The 17,035-nt window shown below is 38.4% G+C and overlaps 1 protein-coding gene across 4 annotated transcripts in view; it reads right to left on the bottom strand.

Annotated features, from left to right (window-relative positions):
• Window positions 1-202: 202 nt before the first annotated feature.
• Window positions 203-17,035, bottom strand: part of GTF2E1 (general transcription factor IIE subunit 1) — a 34,655-nt gene continuing 17,822 nt past the window's right edge. For all 4 annotated transcript variants that reach the window (XM_025990137.2, XM_025990139.2, XM_025990138.2 and 1 more), the window contains exons 3-5: window positions 12,036-12,237; window positions 5,652-5,890; window positions 203-1,927 (exon numbers count right to left, since the gene is read on the bottom strand). In XM_025990137.2, coding sequence (XP_025845922.1) covers window positions 1,500-1,927; window positions 5,652-5,890; window positions 12,036-12,237 — 869 coding nt within the window. In that variant the 3' untranslated portion in view covers window positions 203-1,499. The remainder of the gene's footprint in view (window positions 1,928-5,651; window positions 5,891-12,035; window positions 12,238-17,035) is intronic.

Below are 17,035 nucleotides of genomic sequence, written 5' to 3'. Positions count from 1 at the left end.
AACACTTAATATTTTATTTAAATGAACTTTTCTAGAACCATGTAAGTTTAAAAATAATGTTTAAAAGTTGAATAGACCCATATGTACAAGATACATAAAAGTCGTTCTTAAGGCAGCTTATTGCCAGAAAAAATTTAGACCACATACCATTCCATCTGTTATTTGAAATATGACTATTAAGAGAAAGAAGTCTGAAACACTGTTTTAATGGGAAGAGTATTCATTTTAATTATGCTCCAAGATGTTACAGAGCCAGAAATTAACGAATTTCAGTCAGTACAAAATAGATTTATTGTCAATATTCAGGCATTACTACAACCCAGGTAAATGAAACATCACTTCATACAAGGCTCAGATACTCTAAAATCTATCTTCACGCATGTACTGTAAAATGATAAATACTTAAAAATTACAATGTGAGGCAAAATATTACAAAAAATACAATTGCTATAGACCCTTGCATGAAAGTTCTTTATTTTTAAAGTTCTGCTTTATAGCAAATAATACCATGCTACATATCAGAACCAAAAATAAACTATGTTCCTTGAGGTTACAAGGTTCAACAAAGTACTGGATGCACTCTAAAACACCATGTCTGACAAGAATCAAAAGAGACAAAGAAAACTTCAATGATGTTGAGAGAAAAGAAAGAGAGGAGTAATCAATTATTATATGCTGATTTTTGCTGGAATGGCCTCATTAAACAATTTATAGCACTGTAGAAGACAGGAAAAGGAAAGGGACCAGTCTCAGCTTTCCATAAGGGATTTCTAAATCAGCACAAATTCAGGCAATTCTAAAAGGCACTGTTCCCAATGCTCTCCACTCTTCAACCCTGTACAGGAACTCCTTGTCCTGTATCTCTGTTTTCTCCTAATTTCTTTGTAAGGGTTTACCAAGTATACTTGGTAACATCCACCATCCAAACCAAAAGGCGTTAAGCAAAACAACAGACTATTAATCAAGTCAGTTCAAAAGACACAAATTTTGGTTTAGATATTAATCATGAGATTTAGGCATATTCCTCCCCTTACAAATGGCAACATTAAGTTTTAAGATTTTTTTGTCTCTCACCAATGATCTGCCTGTTGCCAAGCTGCTTACAGCAATATCAGGAATTGTTTGGAATGCTCAGTCAGAACACATTTTTTTAAAAGATGTGATCAGTTAATTACTGTAACTTGTCCTAGTGGGCACACAGGAAGAGTTTACCTCACAGGTCTCCTGCACTCATTTCAGAAGGGAGAAAAATGGGTCTTAAAAGTAAAAAGATTAGGTAAATATGAAATACAGTAAGATATTAATACTGTATAGATAGCAGGGAAGGAAATGCTTATAGCCAACCTACCTATGGGGAAGCTTCTGGCATAAGAAAATCAAACTTTCTCTCCCATTACGTTCTTCAAGAAGGGCAGAATGCCACTAAACACTTTGCTTCAAAGGTAGGGAATTTCTTTTTGAAATGAGCATTAGAGAAAGGAAGAAAAGGTAGAGAAAGCTCACTCAAAAAGGTCCTCAAACATGCGCTGTCCCATTGCTATGTATGCTTCTTTCTCCTCTGGTGTCATCTGGGCCACCAGCTCTGGCCGCTGGCTCACTTCGCTATAGGAGAATGGACGGCCAGCCACCATAACAATGGGGTCATCTGCTACTTCCTCAAACTCATCATCCTCCTCCTCATCGTCATCTCGATGATGTGCTGCCACAGCTGCCGGTCGAGGTGGGGAGTCATCATCTGACTCACTGGTCTCACTCTCTGAGTCACTGCCATTGGCAGTGGTCACGGGAGCGGCTGTCCCCACTGAGCCTGCTATGGCAGAGGGGGTCTTCTTCTCGTGAATGAGCAGTGCTCGCATGACCTCCTCATTATCATCTGGTCCTGCACGGCCCTCTTCACGTTCCTGAAATGCATCTATATCTATGCCACCTGGAAGGAAAAGCCCAGAAAGTCAGTGTCCTTCAATATAAAAGGCATTCCTTTATAACTAATGGACTTCACTGGTTCCAGTTTTGGGGCAACTGTCTATAAGATATTCAAAATATTTCTCACAAACTGGAACTTAAGTAGCCTGGTTTAAGTACACATGAGTTTTAAGAATGACATAGTCTGGATCTGAATCTTGGATACAAGCTGTATCATTTCGGGCAAGTTTTGATCTATGAACTTCAGCATCTTTTCCTGTAAAGCAGAGTGATAAAAACATCTACCTTATAGAACTCTGGATAAGAACATATGTAATTATGTCTACGAAGGATCAAGTACAGTAGTTAGGAAATTAGGAAATCAAAACATGGCTCCTCGTCTTGCTTAGAATAAAAGCCAAAAGCTTTACAATGGCCTATAGAGTCCTACATTACCTGGAACCCCTCCTGCTCACTTGCTCGCATACTTCCCACTTCTCCTTCCCTTTGCTCATTCTGCTATAGCCATGCTAACCCCTTGGGATTCCCTGTATGTATCACATTCACTCCGACCTTAGGGTCTTTGTACTGCCTGTTTCCTCTACCCAGGATATTCTTCCTCAATGTTATATAACTCTCTCACATCCTTTATGTTTTTATTCCAATGTTACCTTCTTTTAATTCACCCCATCCCACACTCCCAATGCTCTATTTTTCCCTGATAGCACTTACTTTCTAACAAAATAACTCATGTCTATAGTCTTTGTCACCTCTTTTCCCAGGATGTAGGTTCTCCACAAACATATTTATCTTTTTTATTTAATGATATATCCCATGCACCCGAAATAGTACCTATCACTTATTAGCCTCCAAATAAATACGTGAGTGAATAAATGCAGTCTTATTTTCCTGAAACAAACTAAGTGCACTTTGAACTCTTTATAAAAAGGAATCTGGTATCAGGAATGAAGATTCTCTTACCACACACCTCCTATCATTTTGTGTACATATCAGGCCTGAAAAATTTAAGGAAAACCATTTGTATTCTGTATTCTAAATACCAAATATACTGCCATTTAAAACATATAAAAGGATTAAAAATGTTGTTTGGAACCTAACTCCCTGATTCAAATCCTGACTCTAACACTTATTAACTATGATTTTGGCCAAGTTACATCATCTCACTTCGCTTCAATCTTCACAAGTACAAAAAGGGGGGGGGGGGGTAAATAAGGGTATATACCTCACTGGATAATTGTAGTGATTAAGTGAATATCTGTGAAGTGTTTAGACTAAGCCTGGCACTTAGCTCAGTGTTATCTATCATCGTCACCAAAAAAAGGCCCAGAAATGACCAATTTGGCCATGAATGAAGTGAGAGCATCTTCTCATTAACACATTAGAATGGATTAGTGTATGTAACCTTAGACACTTATGAGATTGGGCAGCTAAGAGACAGAAAGGGAAACAGGAGTTGAGAAGTTAAAAGTTCAAGTCAGAGAAAACAGGCTTTTGATAACCTGGATATAAAAATGAGAATTAAAATCAAACTTCACTACTTTAAAACACTACCAAAGGTTAAGGCTCACCCCTAAAGTCCTCACTGCCATCCAGTATTTCAATTGGGAAAAAAAGACAAAAAATTGTCTAAGTTAATCATTGCTTCTATAAGAATTTTCCAATAAGCTTAATATTACCAACACAGTATTTTGATTAATGTAAATATAAAATGAGGGGAAAAGCAATTTAGTTTTGTAAACTAAATCATCATATCTGAAAGATTTATGACAAAGGTCTTGAGAAGTTTGGGGGGAAAAGGAACTGCTCTGTTACAGATGAAGACAGACAACAAAAAAGAAGGATAAATGAGCAAATTTCTGGATAGTAACATGGAAACCCTAGTTCTAGGAACAGTCTTATAACAGAGTTATAAGTCACAAAAAAGACATGTATAACAAGAAATTGTTAAGTTCACTGATGATGCTAAGCAATTCTGGATGCTGAAAGGCCAGGCTGATGGTAAAAAATACATAGGAAGAGCTGAAGGCTGTATAAGTGGGCAGAAAACTGGCAGATTTACTTCCATACTGGAAAGTGTAAGAAAATCTGCCTATAGAAAAACAATCTAAAGTATATTGAGGGCAGCCCCGATGGCTCAGCAGTTTAGCGCAGCCTTCAGCCCGGGCATGATCCTGGAGACCCAGGATCGAGTCCCACGTCGGGCTCCCTGCATGGAGCCTGCTCCTCCCTCAGCCTGTGTCTCTGCCTCTCTCTCTCTGTGTGTGTGTCTCATGAATAAATAAATAAATTATTTAAAACAAAAAAATAAATAAAGTATATTGAAAGACCTGGTCTAAGCTATCTGATACAGGGCAGGTGAGGGTCTTTAAAAATCCCTGCACATGTTTCTGAAGTTGTTGGTCTTAATATGCTTTCAGACCCAAAGCAACAAGGCATCAGAAGGATACTGGAAGTAAAACTCAAATCATTAATGAGGAATCCATACATAAACATGTATTACTCTGGCTAATAGATCTCAAGTACAGTATATTATGGTTGGAGATGGTCCAAAAAAAAAGACAATTAAAATAAAACAAAAGGTAGACTGAGGTGGCTTGGGGGGAAGAGGACTATTTGTAAGGAAAATAGAGGCAATTGGAATTAGAATAGATTACTATGCTTTCAGTATAGTAATGAGCACATAATTAAGTCTAAAAAATATTAAAATAACTTGAAGTCTGAGGAAAATTAAGTGTAGGACAATCAAGACTCACTTCTCACATTCACTAGAGCCTATTCTATCATAAAACTTAATAAGAAGGCAAATTTAAACATGAGAGTATACTATCCTGTTTTATACAGAAAGAAAATATTCACAAATCTGAATTGGGTGACTAGATAACTTTTTAAAAGCCCCTATGATTCAAATTCTATCATTCTAGGAATTGTAAACATCCAATTTGTTAAGCTTATGAGCCTAACTGTATATAATACCAGCTAACAATAGTTTTATTTTACTCAATTCTGTTTCTAAGTTCGAAACAAAGGTTTGGTAGCTTTAAGAACAGGCAAGAAACCACGTTGGAGAAAACAAGCCTACTAAATAGTGACACCTGGACTCCTACAGGATCTAAAACAATGTTTTAAAAAGTAAAATGCTACAGTTCTCAAATTACTGGTTACTATGTAATTCTTAAGTCTTTAGGGATCAGTGAGATTTCTAAAATCCTCCAGGATGGAGTTCTGTCAACTTTGGATGGTAAGAATACTTAATCCTTTACTCAGGTGGCTTCTTTTCATTCATATATTTTAGGTAGCACAATCACCTTGGTATTTATGAGAAGACAACATAAAAAAGCTTGGAGCAGTATTATAGTTTTGGGTCCCAATTCAGAGAAAGAAAAAGGATATACGTTAGGCCAACCGAAGAATAAAGAATGAGTGAACTTAGCCACTCTGAATGTAACAGCACTTTTCCATGAAATTAAGACAAAGAAATGATAATTTCTTCATTCTAAAAATGGAGATTTAAAAAGTGTCTACTTGTTATTTCAACTAAGTTGAAGGATAATACAAGTATATATTGGTTGGTTTTAATGCTTATTGCTTAATTTCTTCCTTCCTGCTATAATGCAATTATTTTGTAAAACAGATATGAATTACCAATAAAACTAAGAATTGCCCACTAAGTCCAGTTCATTTTCCACTGAATCCAAGACATACTTCATTTTACTGACTTCTACTCTTACCTTCCTTCATCTCTTCAGAACTATATGCTCCTTGGACAGTGCTCTCTCTCAACCAAATGGGTCTCTCTTTGGCAGATTTCCCCTCCAGTGAGGCTCGATGATCTTCTTGGTCATCCATGTTAATGACAACATTCTGAGTGTATAAGTCCTCATAGGAGGGACCTTTGGTGGCCCATGCTTCCCGGTGGTGCCCACCTGCCAGGCCAGCAGCTCCAGCAGTAGTTGCTGCACGGTCCTTGCTATAAAAAAGATGAGGGCAGAAGAAAAATTAAAGTCTTGGTGTTGGAAAAGAAGCACAGCTGGGGAGGTGGTTACTGAAGAATCACAAATAAATGCTATCTGGAAATCATGCATACATGCTTCAGCAATTCTGAGAAACCCCTCTTATAACTCAGGGTATCATATTTGTATTTAACAATCCTCAAACACTGGGTCCTCTGGTGTATATACAAATGAATGAGGTATCATAACTTAAGATGTTTCAATAAATCTATGTAAGGAGAGGGGAGAATAATAGAGGTGACACCAGCCACAAGAATCTCTCACACTCACACCTTTCATGAGCATTCTGTTTAAAAACAAAAAGCCCCCAAACAAAACACATTACATTTCTAAAAACCTCTTGCATCTCAACCAAGATTGATTGAGGGTGGTTCTGTGTGCTTTTCTTTGTGTGCTGAAAAGCTAAAAAAGCATTCTATAAAACAAGGCCTCAACTCAGAATTAATGTTTCGCTCCTCCTATCCACCAAATAAGGTATATCGTTATGCATGATTAACTTCTTTTTTATTAGGCTGTATTTTCCATTTCTGTACCTACGCCGGCACTCATATCTATCCCCACCCATTATTTCTACCCTGTAGTAACTGTGATCTATTACTCAGTATGATTTGTTCTGTATTTTACCACTACCACCCATGATCTTCTTAGCCTCTTCCAGGCCTGATCATTCTTTATCTTTCTCTAGTCACTTACGTTTCCTCATCTCTATTAGTTTTCAGACTTTCAGCTGAAAGTCTATTTTATCTGCTTGTTTCACTTTCAATCCATTTCCCATTTTCTAGATGTACCTGATTCTCTGTGTCTAGGCTCATGCCTTGTCTTTTTCTGCCTGCTACTGATGTGTTCTCTGCATCAACTCCTATGTATAACTCTCCCTCGATCTCTGTTTAGACAACTCTGTTTTATCCCATAAACTATCTTCATGTTTCATGAACTGCTCTCTGTGTGTTCTTGATACATTTTGCTGTATTCCTGTAGGTACCTACTGACTGACTCTCTTGGCCTGCTTCTCCTTTACTTCTCTTCCATGGGTCCTAGAGTCTCCTGTGTGGAGCCTTGTCTCATTTGAGCCTAATGAGTATTTCTTCATTTGGTTTTATGTTCTGTATAACCTCTCTCTCTCTGAAACCATTCACTATTTTCCCTTTCCTTTGGTCCTACTCCATCTGTGCTTACTCCATGGCTCTTCATTTCCTCCTGGACCCACTCATATCTACTTGAGTTTTTTGTCTCATGCTTGGTTGAGGTTTCTCTGATGTGTATCTCTGTCCATGTATCTGACTGGCCCATTACATCTCTGAGAACACTATGTCTGATCATCCCCTGGAGGTAATTGTGGGCTTATCCTATTCCTCCCACTCTTCCTCTGGATATTTATAAGCCCACTGTCACTTTTGCTATATATATATATATATTGTGTTCTTTCCAGTCATCCGAACCATGCTGATCCCTGCCTATAGCTATACTCAGGGCTGCTTTGTAAACCATTCTTTCCTATAGCCTTTGGACCAGTTATGTGCTCTCCCATTCTAAGTCTAGGCCTACTAGGCATCTCTCCGTACCCAATCCAGCTTTTTGCACATTATATTTTAAAAGTCGTATGTTACAGATGCAAATAACTGGTCTCTCTCTACCTGTTTCTTTCTACATTCATCTAAAGTTAACTTTTTGCACTACTTACTACGTCTGTCTCAATTTTATCCTTATCTGTTCCCAGTCCTCTCTATCTCTATCCTGCTTCACGTTGTCTTCTAAAAGGCTGCGTCACTGCCTTCACTAGAATCGGACTCTGCTTACTCTGGTAAGACTTGGCTTTTTGAATTTTGGTCTCCCTTGAGCATTCACTTTTCTTTCTCTTCTTTTCTCTCTTGGCCTGATCTGTGTTTGTATGTTTCTGTGCTCGCTCTATATTTTGACCCTTTCCTTTCTCATCCAGTTTCCTTGACTGTTTTTCATGTCTCTTCCAACCTTAGCCAGCATCCTATCTTGCTGCACTGGGCCTCAAATATGTCTCCATGAGCTAGCCATATGCCTTTTCTGTCTCTCTCCACCCACTCAATGTTTCTCTAGCTTTGACTTGACCAACTACACCCCTGTCCTTATTGGTCTATCCTTCATTCAGACTCTTAAATGATTTCCTTTCTGAAGCTACTGTTTCTCCTCTATATAGCCTAGAACATATAGTTTTCACCTATGCTCTATCTTTAGCATTAAGTCTGAAGACTATCTTCTGAAGGTCAGCAAGTATTCAGTACTTGAGTAGAGAACTAGAAGAGTAAAGAAAAAGAACAGGAAATTTAACATAAATGTTAGCATAAAGTTACTTTTAAAAAGTCTTTTGTTTTCACTACTCCATTACAGAAACTCAAGGTGGGTTTTACTCCAGTTAGAAGCAGGAGAGATCTGACCCCAAGTCAAACAATATATATTTTTTAAAGATTTTATTTATTTATTCATGAGAGAGAGGCAGAGACATAGGCAGAGGGAGAAGCAGGCTCCTCGAGGGGAGCCTGATGGGACTTGATCCTGGGACTCCGGGACCACACCTGGAGCTGAAGGCAGACTCGCAACCACTGAGCCACCCAGGCATTCCCTAACAATATTTTTTAAAAGACTTATTTATTTTAGGGCAAAGGGAAAAGGAGAGAGAATCCCAAGCAGACTCCCCACTGAGCATGGAGCCTGATGTGGGGCTCGGTTTCACAACCCTGAGATCAAAACCCAAGCTGAAATCAAGAGTCAGATGCTCTACTGACGGAGCCACCCAGGTGCCCCTAAACAAATTTTTAAATTTGGAAGAATTTTTTTAAAAGAGAATTTTATTTATTTTTTTAAAGACTTTATTTATTCATGAGACACACACACACACAGAGAGAGAGAGAGAGAGAGAGAGAGGCAGAGACACAGGCAGAAGGAGAAGCAGGCTCCATGCAGGGAGCCCATCCCGGGTCTCCGGTATCACACCCCGGGCTGAAGGGGGCGCTAAACCGCTGAGCCACCCGGGCTGCCCTAAAAGAGAATTTTAACCATGGAGACTTGATTGCACAGATTTTATTTCTATCTTTACCACAGTTACAGACAAATCTAAATTATCAGCAAATGTGACACTAAGGAAAATCCACATGATAGACAGGTAGGTTCAGTCCTACATATATAAATTTCTTCTATGAAAAGAATGTACACATTCTACTTAAAGACGACAAAAGTGACGATTCAGTTGTGAATTTTTTTACATTATTTAAGAAATTTTAGAACTTTCAAGACATATAACTCACCCGGGATGAGGGTGGAATATTATTTCAAAACTAAAATTGTAAAGATCTTTAAGGTGAGTGTTAGGTAAGAGATGACAAAAAAGGAGACATTACTGACAAATAATTCCATTTCAGAAAGAAAGAAAGACTTTGATTATCACCAGTGAGTTGACTTGCTGAAAGGCTGGAACTGTCCATCAAGCTCTTAGGTAAGTCTACTGACAGTTCTACAGAGGCAGCCTCTGGTTTCTAATCTAGGGATAAGCTACAATTTAATTGGTTACAGATCAGTAACCAAAGTAACAATGAAGCCACTTAAAAAAAAAAAAGTCAATGAATTACTATCATCTCTGAGCTCTCATGACACTCTACTGATATTTCTTTTCTTATACATAGGGCAAGACAGCTATTATAGAACTGTTATGCTCTGAAACAGATCCTATAGTGCAGAAAGGCTAAGTCAATACCACTTTCAAGATGTCATATCCGGGCAGTGGAGCTTGGCAAATGCTTGGTGAGGCCATCTCAGCCAGGGTAACACCTTCTAATGTAGTTCCAATTGTCCTTCTTCTGACCACATGGAAGCAATTGGATTTGGTTCTGGTTGTCAGCTCCAGGTACCCCATTCTGTCTCTCTTGCTTGCCTCCATTTCTGCCTTTCTTCCCTAGTGACCAACTTGTCAGCCTTTTCTGATCAGTTTACTTCCTCTATTTCCTGATTCTTCTTCATCCCTGGAGTAACCATCATTCCTAATGAGAAACCAGGTGACTAGATACAGAGCTGCCATCAGGCCTCTAGCATTGCTGTACCACTAAGACTTGTTTCTGGCATGGAGTGAGAGATAGTCTTATAAAGAAAGATCCTGGAATGGGAGGTGAACTGTGGTAGGAGGAGAATATTAGAGATGGGATGTCAATGGTGGTGTTAAATGAATACTATTGTAATGGGAAACCATCTTTATAAATAGGAAAGTATCTATAGTTAGAGGAGGAAACACAAGAATAATTCACTGATAGGATTACATTGTGTAGAAAATCAGAAAATGATGAAGCATACTTCAACATGAAATAATCCACAGGCTTAAAAATTGTTTTTATAAAATCAATTTTAACTCATAGGCTTCTATGCCAGAGTTATGGTGTTACTTAAGTCAACAGAAAAAGATACGAAAATAAATTCTTGATAAGATACCAAATGAACAGTAAAAAAAATTTAAGGCTGTGATGTGGATGACATTAGTTGCCTATCAAATGTGGTTTCTTTCTTTCTTTGCTTATTGATCTTATTCAAATACTGATGGTTGGAATGCCTGGGTTGCTCAGCGGTTTGAGTGTCTGCCTTCAACTCAGGGCACAGACCCCAGTCCAGGGATCGAGTCCCACATCGGACTGTGAGGAGCCTGCTTCTCCCTCTGCCTATGTCTCTCTCTCTCTCTCTCTCTCATGAATAAATAAATAAAATCTTAAAAAAAAAAAATACTGATGGTTGTTTGCTCCAAAGGACTCGGGGGCCTTCCCCAGCCGTAGGAGATAAACCTTAACTAGTCTAAGCAGCAATCACATGATCCCACTTCCTTTGCCAGATGCTGGTTTAGAAATAAACATATACAGAAATTCTAGCTAGTGTGGCATTGGAGGACAGAGTAGGATGAAAGTTTTCTTCTGGGAAAGCCGTCTTCAATCTTAAAATTGGACACTAGGAAAAGAGTCCTTTTTTCTACATTTGGATATTTTCTTCTATATGTGATACCTAGAAAGACACATCCATCTGAGGCTAGTTCCTCTTGTGGTCCCAAGAGGAAAACCAAAAGGCTAAGTTCTTCAGAGTATAAACATGGAACAACCTAGATCCTTGAGTATGTAATTGAGTTGTGAAATTGATTCTGAACTATACTGTACTGTACACCTTAGCATTTCTAGTCAGACAGGTTTTTCTTACTGTCCAAGCCACTTATAGTTTGGTTTTCTGTTATCACAGATAAAGGCATCCTAAATGATCCATGATGCTAGACCAGAAAATTCCTAACAACTTATATAGATACAAAACTTTCTTTACAATTGGATTGTTTTTAACCATCCAAAAGAAACTCAATTTGCTAAGGTCTGCCCAGAACTGGCTTTCCTATAACATCAGTACCACAGCATTTAAAATACTGACAGTGCCCCTGAAAACCACACAGTTACACAACACTGGGTTCTATGGAAGGGTATAAAACTGTAAGCCCTCAGCTTGACACTAGAAAGAAAAAAGAAAAGGGGTCGAGTAGGAGACACTTCTTGACCCCAATTCACATTTGTTTTTCAAAACAAAGAATATAAACCACTGTCTATGGCATGCCAAAACAAAGGTTGCTTCTGTAATTCAAACATTAGAGTACACTGTAAGTAGGGAGCCATAGTAAAAAGTATTAACCCATTTTTAGATAAGAAATGTACAGTTAAATGCTTCAAAAGAAAAAAAAAAGCAAATGCTGTATTCCTTAAAGAACTTCATCCTTCCAAAGTTGGCTAAGAAAACTCAAAAACTCCCAAGAGGCACTTCCAAATTTAGGATTAGCTAACAATTGGCTGATTTGCAGCAGGTCCAAGCAGAGTACATACCTGAAGTCAAACTTGACTATTTAAAGATTTTTGCCCAAGGCCCACACTGTTCTGCATTCAGTACAAACAAATTTCATCATAGGCACAAGCTAATAAGACAAATGTGGTAAAACTGAGAATCTATTTAACATCTGTCCTTAGTCTCCTGGGTATATAACTTACACATTCCTGCTCTCCAAAGTACAGGTAGTTTTAAAAAAGGCAAGCTTAAAAGTGCTCCTGGTAAGAACACAGGGTCTACACTCACCTTTGTTTCAAGGCTGGTATTTCTGTGGGTTCTGGCTCAAGTATTTCATAGGCCAAGTTCACATCCTCTGTTTCCCGAAGCAAAGCATAAATGGGCTCAATTTGTTCATTAAATCTTGCCAAAAGTGTGCGTGCATCTTTTTTGGGCATTGCTGATTCATCTTCTTCTACCTCTGTATGGCAAAAAGTACAGCGGAAAGTTCCTACAGAGAAAACAGAAGTCTCAGGTCAAGCAAGAGAAATTATCAAGACTAGCAAACAATTTCTAGCTCTATCCTTCTCTAACATGTTATTATTAAAAGTTTCAAATACAGAAAAGTTGAAAGAATTTTATAGTGAACATCAACATGCTCACCAATGAGATTCTACAATCAGCATTTATCACATATCTATCCATCATTTTTTATGCATTTCAAAGTAATTTCACCTCTACGTGCAGTACAGCAAAGTTGTTTTTAACCCTATTTCTAACATATTTACACATATTCTAACTTAAAACCAAAATTACAACTTACCACTGAAACCTGTACCCTTCTCCAACAGCCTTCCTTTTTTGCACATTACAAATTGGGGCCTGCATTACGAGGAAAGCCAAATACCTAAAGCCAAGTCTCGAGGCATCCTGTACCTTGTCACAAAGCCATTTTTTCAAACTTATTAACCATTTATATCTAAACAAAATTTAATCAATCCATTTCCAAAGTTAAAGTGCAAGAAGTCTTTATTGATTTTACTTCAATATCCCTCACACTCAACTTATAACTAAATTGTAGTAATTCCTTAGAAACATCTCAGATTTTTCACTTCTCCTGTCACTTCACTCATCTAGGCTACTATCACTTAGCCTGAAACAGCTGCCTCAATCTGGTCTTTGAATCCTTAGGTTCTCCCTCTCCAATCTCATCTCCTATTACCACCACTTTTGTCCTCTCATTCCCCTGCCCTTAGCTCTTAAGGCTATCTGGTAGCTGAAATTCTAAAATCCAAGCATCAAATCTAAATTTCTTTTATTTATTCATTTTTTTACATTTTTAAAATTTAAATTCAATTTGCCAACATTTTTTAAAAATTTAAATTCAATTTGCCAACCCAGTGCTCATCCCATCAAGTGCGCACCTCAGAGCCCATCACCCAGTTACCCCATCCCCACACCCACCTCCCCTTCCACAACCCTTTCTTTGTTTCCCAGAGTTAGAAGTCTCTCAAGTCCCTGTAAAATTTGGCCCAAAACCATCATAACCTAACCACAGTCCTTTACATGTCAGGTAAATTCAAACACCTGAAAGTTAGAATCCTAGACATTAATATTTATTTGTTTAGTGCTTTCCATTTATAGAATGCGTCCATATACACTTGTTGATCCTTATACAAACCTGTAAAGTAAAATCAGAACTGAGGCTCTGCGGTTTGTGACTGATCCAAAGTCACAAAGCCAATGAAAGCAGTTATGAAAGCTATTATATACCTTGTATTTATTAAGTTACTGCCAACCCTCTGAGGTTGGTATAAATACAGAGATTCTAAGGGGTTAAGTAACCTGCTTAAGATCATACAACTACTAATTGTGTGTAGCGGGTAGGATTCAAATCCAAATTATTATGTTGAAACTCACACTCTTGAACATTACTTAATAGTCTACACCAGTAGCCCCACTTGGATCTTTAATTTGGTTCTTATTGCCAGTGCCGGAGATATGCATCCTTCATTTCTAACCCAATTTACCTGAGGGATTTAAAAAGATCATCTACATACTTAGTGCCTGCCACACAATAAGCATGCACATCTAGATTTAAAAAGCTCTGTATGTGATTGATACACCTTCTAACCCCTCTTTTCTGGTCAAGGAATAAACAGACCAGGCATCTCTGTCTCAACATAAAACTAGATCCTCCTGATACATTTCCAGTAGAGTAAGTTTATCTGCTGCTTTTCACACATAAACAGCCAATATCATGCAAATTCTTTGTTCTTATACTCCATCTAAGATACTCTTCATCCATCTTCCAACTGCCAAAATGGTTCCTGGTCTTTTACATCTACTCCAAATAAGTGAGAGAGAAAAGCAGCCCCTTACAGAAAGGAGGTGGCTCGGCACTCAGAGCAAGGCTGTGATGTTCTGCCAGACAAAATCTCATAGGTTACCAACATCAGATGGCTTCTGTGTGCCCATCATAGAAGTGAGGCAAAAACAAGCCTGAGTCTGAGTACAAACAAAAGCAAGGTTTCTATAAAATTACAAAAAAATCCCAGCTACCACGAGTAACTGTGGCTTTTTTTTTTTTTTACCAATTATGGTTCTAGCCTCACACTGTCCTCAACTCCTAGATAAGGTTTATTAAGACATTCATATCATAAAATTATCCCCACTCCGAACGGTACCAATGCAAAGCAAACCACCATCACTTCCCTGAATTCTCCCCAAATTATCTAACAAAAGCCCAAATTCTAAGTCTGTCCAGCATGGTCTTACTGAGACACTCCATGGTTCCCCATGTGGTTTCCCTTGCTACAGAAAGCAACAATAAACCCAACTTTGTTTACCTGTGAGTGTGCACCTGATGGTCTTTAACTAAATGGACATCAGCATAAAGACTTTAGCTTAACCAATTAGACAAGGATATTATTTACCAAAATAAGGAGAGAAAGAACAAGTTCTTTTTGCTTTGTAGGGAAGAGATAAAAAGCTGTTTTAGATATCTGAATTCCTATTGTCCACTGGCCATCAAAATGGGTATGCTAGAAGCCAACTTATTATAACTACGTAGAGCTCAAGAATGGGGTTTATTTTTTTTTAAGATTTTATTTATTTATTTATTCATGAGAAAGAGAGAGAGAGAGAGGCACAGACACAGGCAGGGGGAGAAGCAGGCACCATGCAGGGAGCCTGACTTCGGACTCGATCCTGGGTCTCCAGGATCACACCCTGGGCTGAAGTCGGCGCTAAACCAATGAGCCACACAGGCTGCCCAAGACAGAAAATTTGACAGGAGATTCAACAACGCAGAGGTAACTAATGCTATAAAGTAGGTCAGAGTATCCAAAGAGGTAAGAAGAGTACGGTGGTCAATAAATAAACCCAAGGAAAGAAGTCTTGAGATAAATGGTATAACCAGAAGGATAGGATGGTGTTTCAAGGAGGAAATGATATGGTATTAATTTTCAAAGTCATTAAGAATTTAAAAACCAGCTGTTACATTTAGTAACAAAGGATAATTAGCAACCGTGGCTAGAGAGGTTTTAGTTGGTATGCTTTCTTATTCTCTATTCCAGGTTGCCTCAGCCTCTTCTCTTCAACAGAAACATAAAGAACATAAACCATGTGAAAGTGAAAAAATAAATCATATAAAGAAAGGTCCAAGTCAGCATTCAAATACCTGCTGAATTAAAAAAACAAAAAAAAAAAACACTGTTCATTGTTGAAAGATGGGCAGTTATAGAGACCATTAATGAAAACTAGAGAAAAATGCAGAAGTTATCTAATTCAGTAGTCTTCAAAATTATTTTTAAAGGAAAAAACCCCCTTCCTCAAGTGAAGAAGTACCTAACAGATAAACAAAAAAGCAAGTGCTCTGGTGAGGTACAAAAAGGCAGCTGAGACAAATTGTAACACTATAATCCTCTCAATATATGTCTTCAAAGCATTACAGCCCAACCTCCTCAATGTCTTGCACCAGACACACTTGGCTGCAGAGCCTTTGTACTTACTGTTCAGGACCACAGAATGTTTTCCCTCTAGATAGTCAAATGGCTAGTCTCCTAACTTACTTCAGTTCTTTATTCAAATGTCACCTCAATGAGGCCTTCCTTAGACAACAAATCTAAAATTTCAGCACTGTTCTGTCCTCCCTTTTTTCCCCCTTATTTGTCACCATCCAACGCATTATGTTATTTATCTAGTTTATTAGGTTATTTATCATTAAAACTGTCATGTTACAACCAATTTAAAAAAATCTTCTCAGATACCCCAATTCTCTTTTGAAGACAGCATACATTCCAAACTTCAGCTTTAAGTAAATGAATCAAAATGCCTGTCAATGTAACTCCTCCATATAAAATAGCAAAACGCTTTGAGACTGGAAAAAGAGAAGAAAAGAGATTACTGTTAACACCATTATTTGACAGAAGGAAATCTCAGAAATCAGTCCTTTAACTTGATTGGTGGAAAGCAAAATAGGGGGAAAAGAAAAGACAGTATGTAGTCATAAGGAATTCTAGCCTCATCCAGGTAAGTTTCCAGAGACCAGGCTTAATTTAGACTAAGACTTAACAAGTTATTTTCAGCAGGGCCTATTCTGCAGCTCTGAAAAGAGTGGCTTTTATATTACTGTCAAAAACAGTGGAAGATCTGAGATGTTTACCCTACTTGTAAGTTAAGTTATCCTGGCAGTTTCATGGATGTTGGAGGACGACGTAATACTCCTAGGTCAGAGGTAAAGAACTGTATTATTCATGGCAACAGAAGTATGCAATGGAGTTGCATATCCCCCAGAAATGCAGGACTTCCATGTCTGAGGGGATCAAGCAGCTCTTGGAAGATATGTTAGCTGCTAACCCACAGGACCGGCCTAATGCCTCTGAACTTGAAACCAGAATGGACCAGGTCACATGTGCTGATTAAAATTCAGGGCAAAGCATCTCGAGTGTTTTTAAACTAGGTGAGTGTACTCTTTTTGTTCTGCATGCCCACTTCCTGGACTGGATTCTTCATCTCGGGGCCCCACGGTGGGCCCTGTGGAGCTGAGGGGAGATGCAGGGTTGAAGACCACGAAGTCCTTGTTATGAGAGACCCACACAAGTCTTGAGATCTGTGGGGTGGAATAAGAGCTGGAAAGTCTAGAGAAGTTTTCTGAGTGGACATGGCATTTGAGTGGAGTCTCAAGTGTTGTAGAAATACTTCTTATCAATTAATAAATGTTGGGCAGCCCAGGTGGCTCAGCGGTTTAGCACCGCCTTTGGTCCAGGGCGTGATCCTGGAGACCCAGGATCGAGTCCCATGTGGGG

The sequence above is a fragment of the Vulpes vulpes genome, chromosome 1 (assembly GCF_048418805.1).
Source record: "Vulpes vulpes isolate BD-2025 chromosome 1, VulVul3, whole genome shotgun sequence".
In the NCBI taxonomy this organism is placed as follows: domain Eukaryota; kingdom Metazoa; phylum Chordata; class Mammalia; order Carnivora; family Canidae; genus Vulpes; species Vulpes vulpes.
The sequence above is the reverse complement of the archived record's forward strand: the minus strand, read 5'-3'. Positions and strand labels throughout refer to the sequence as shown.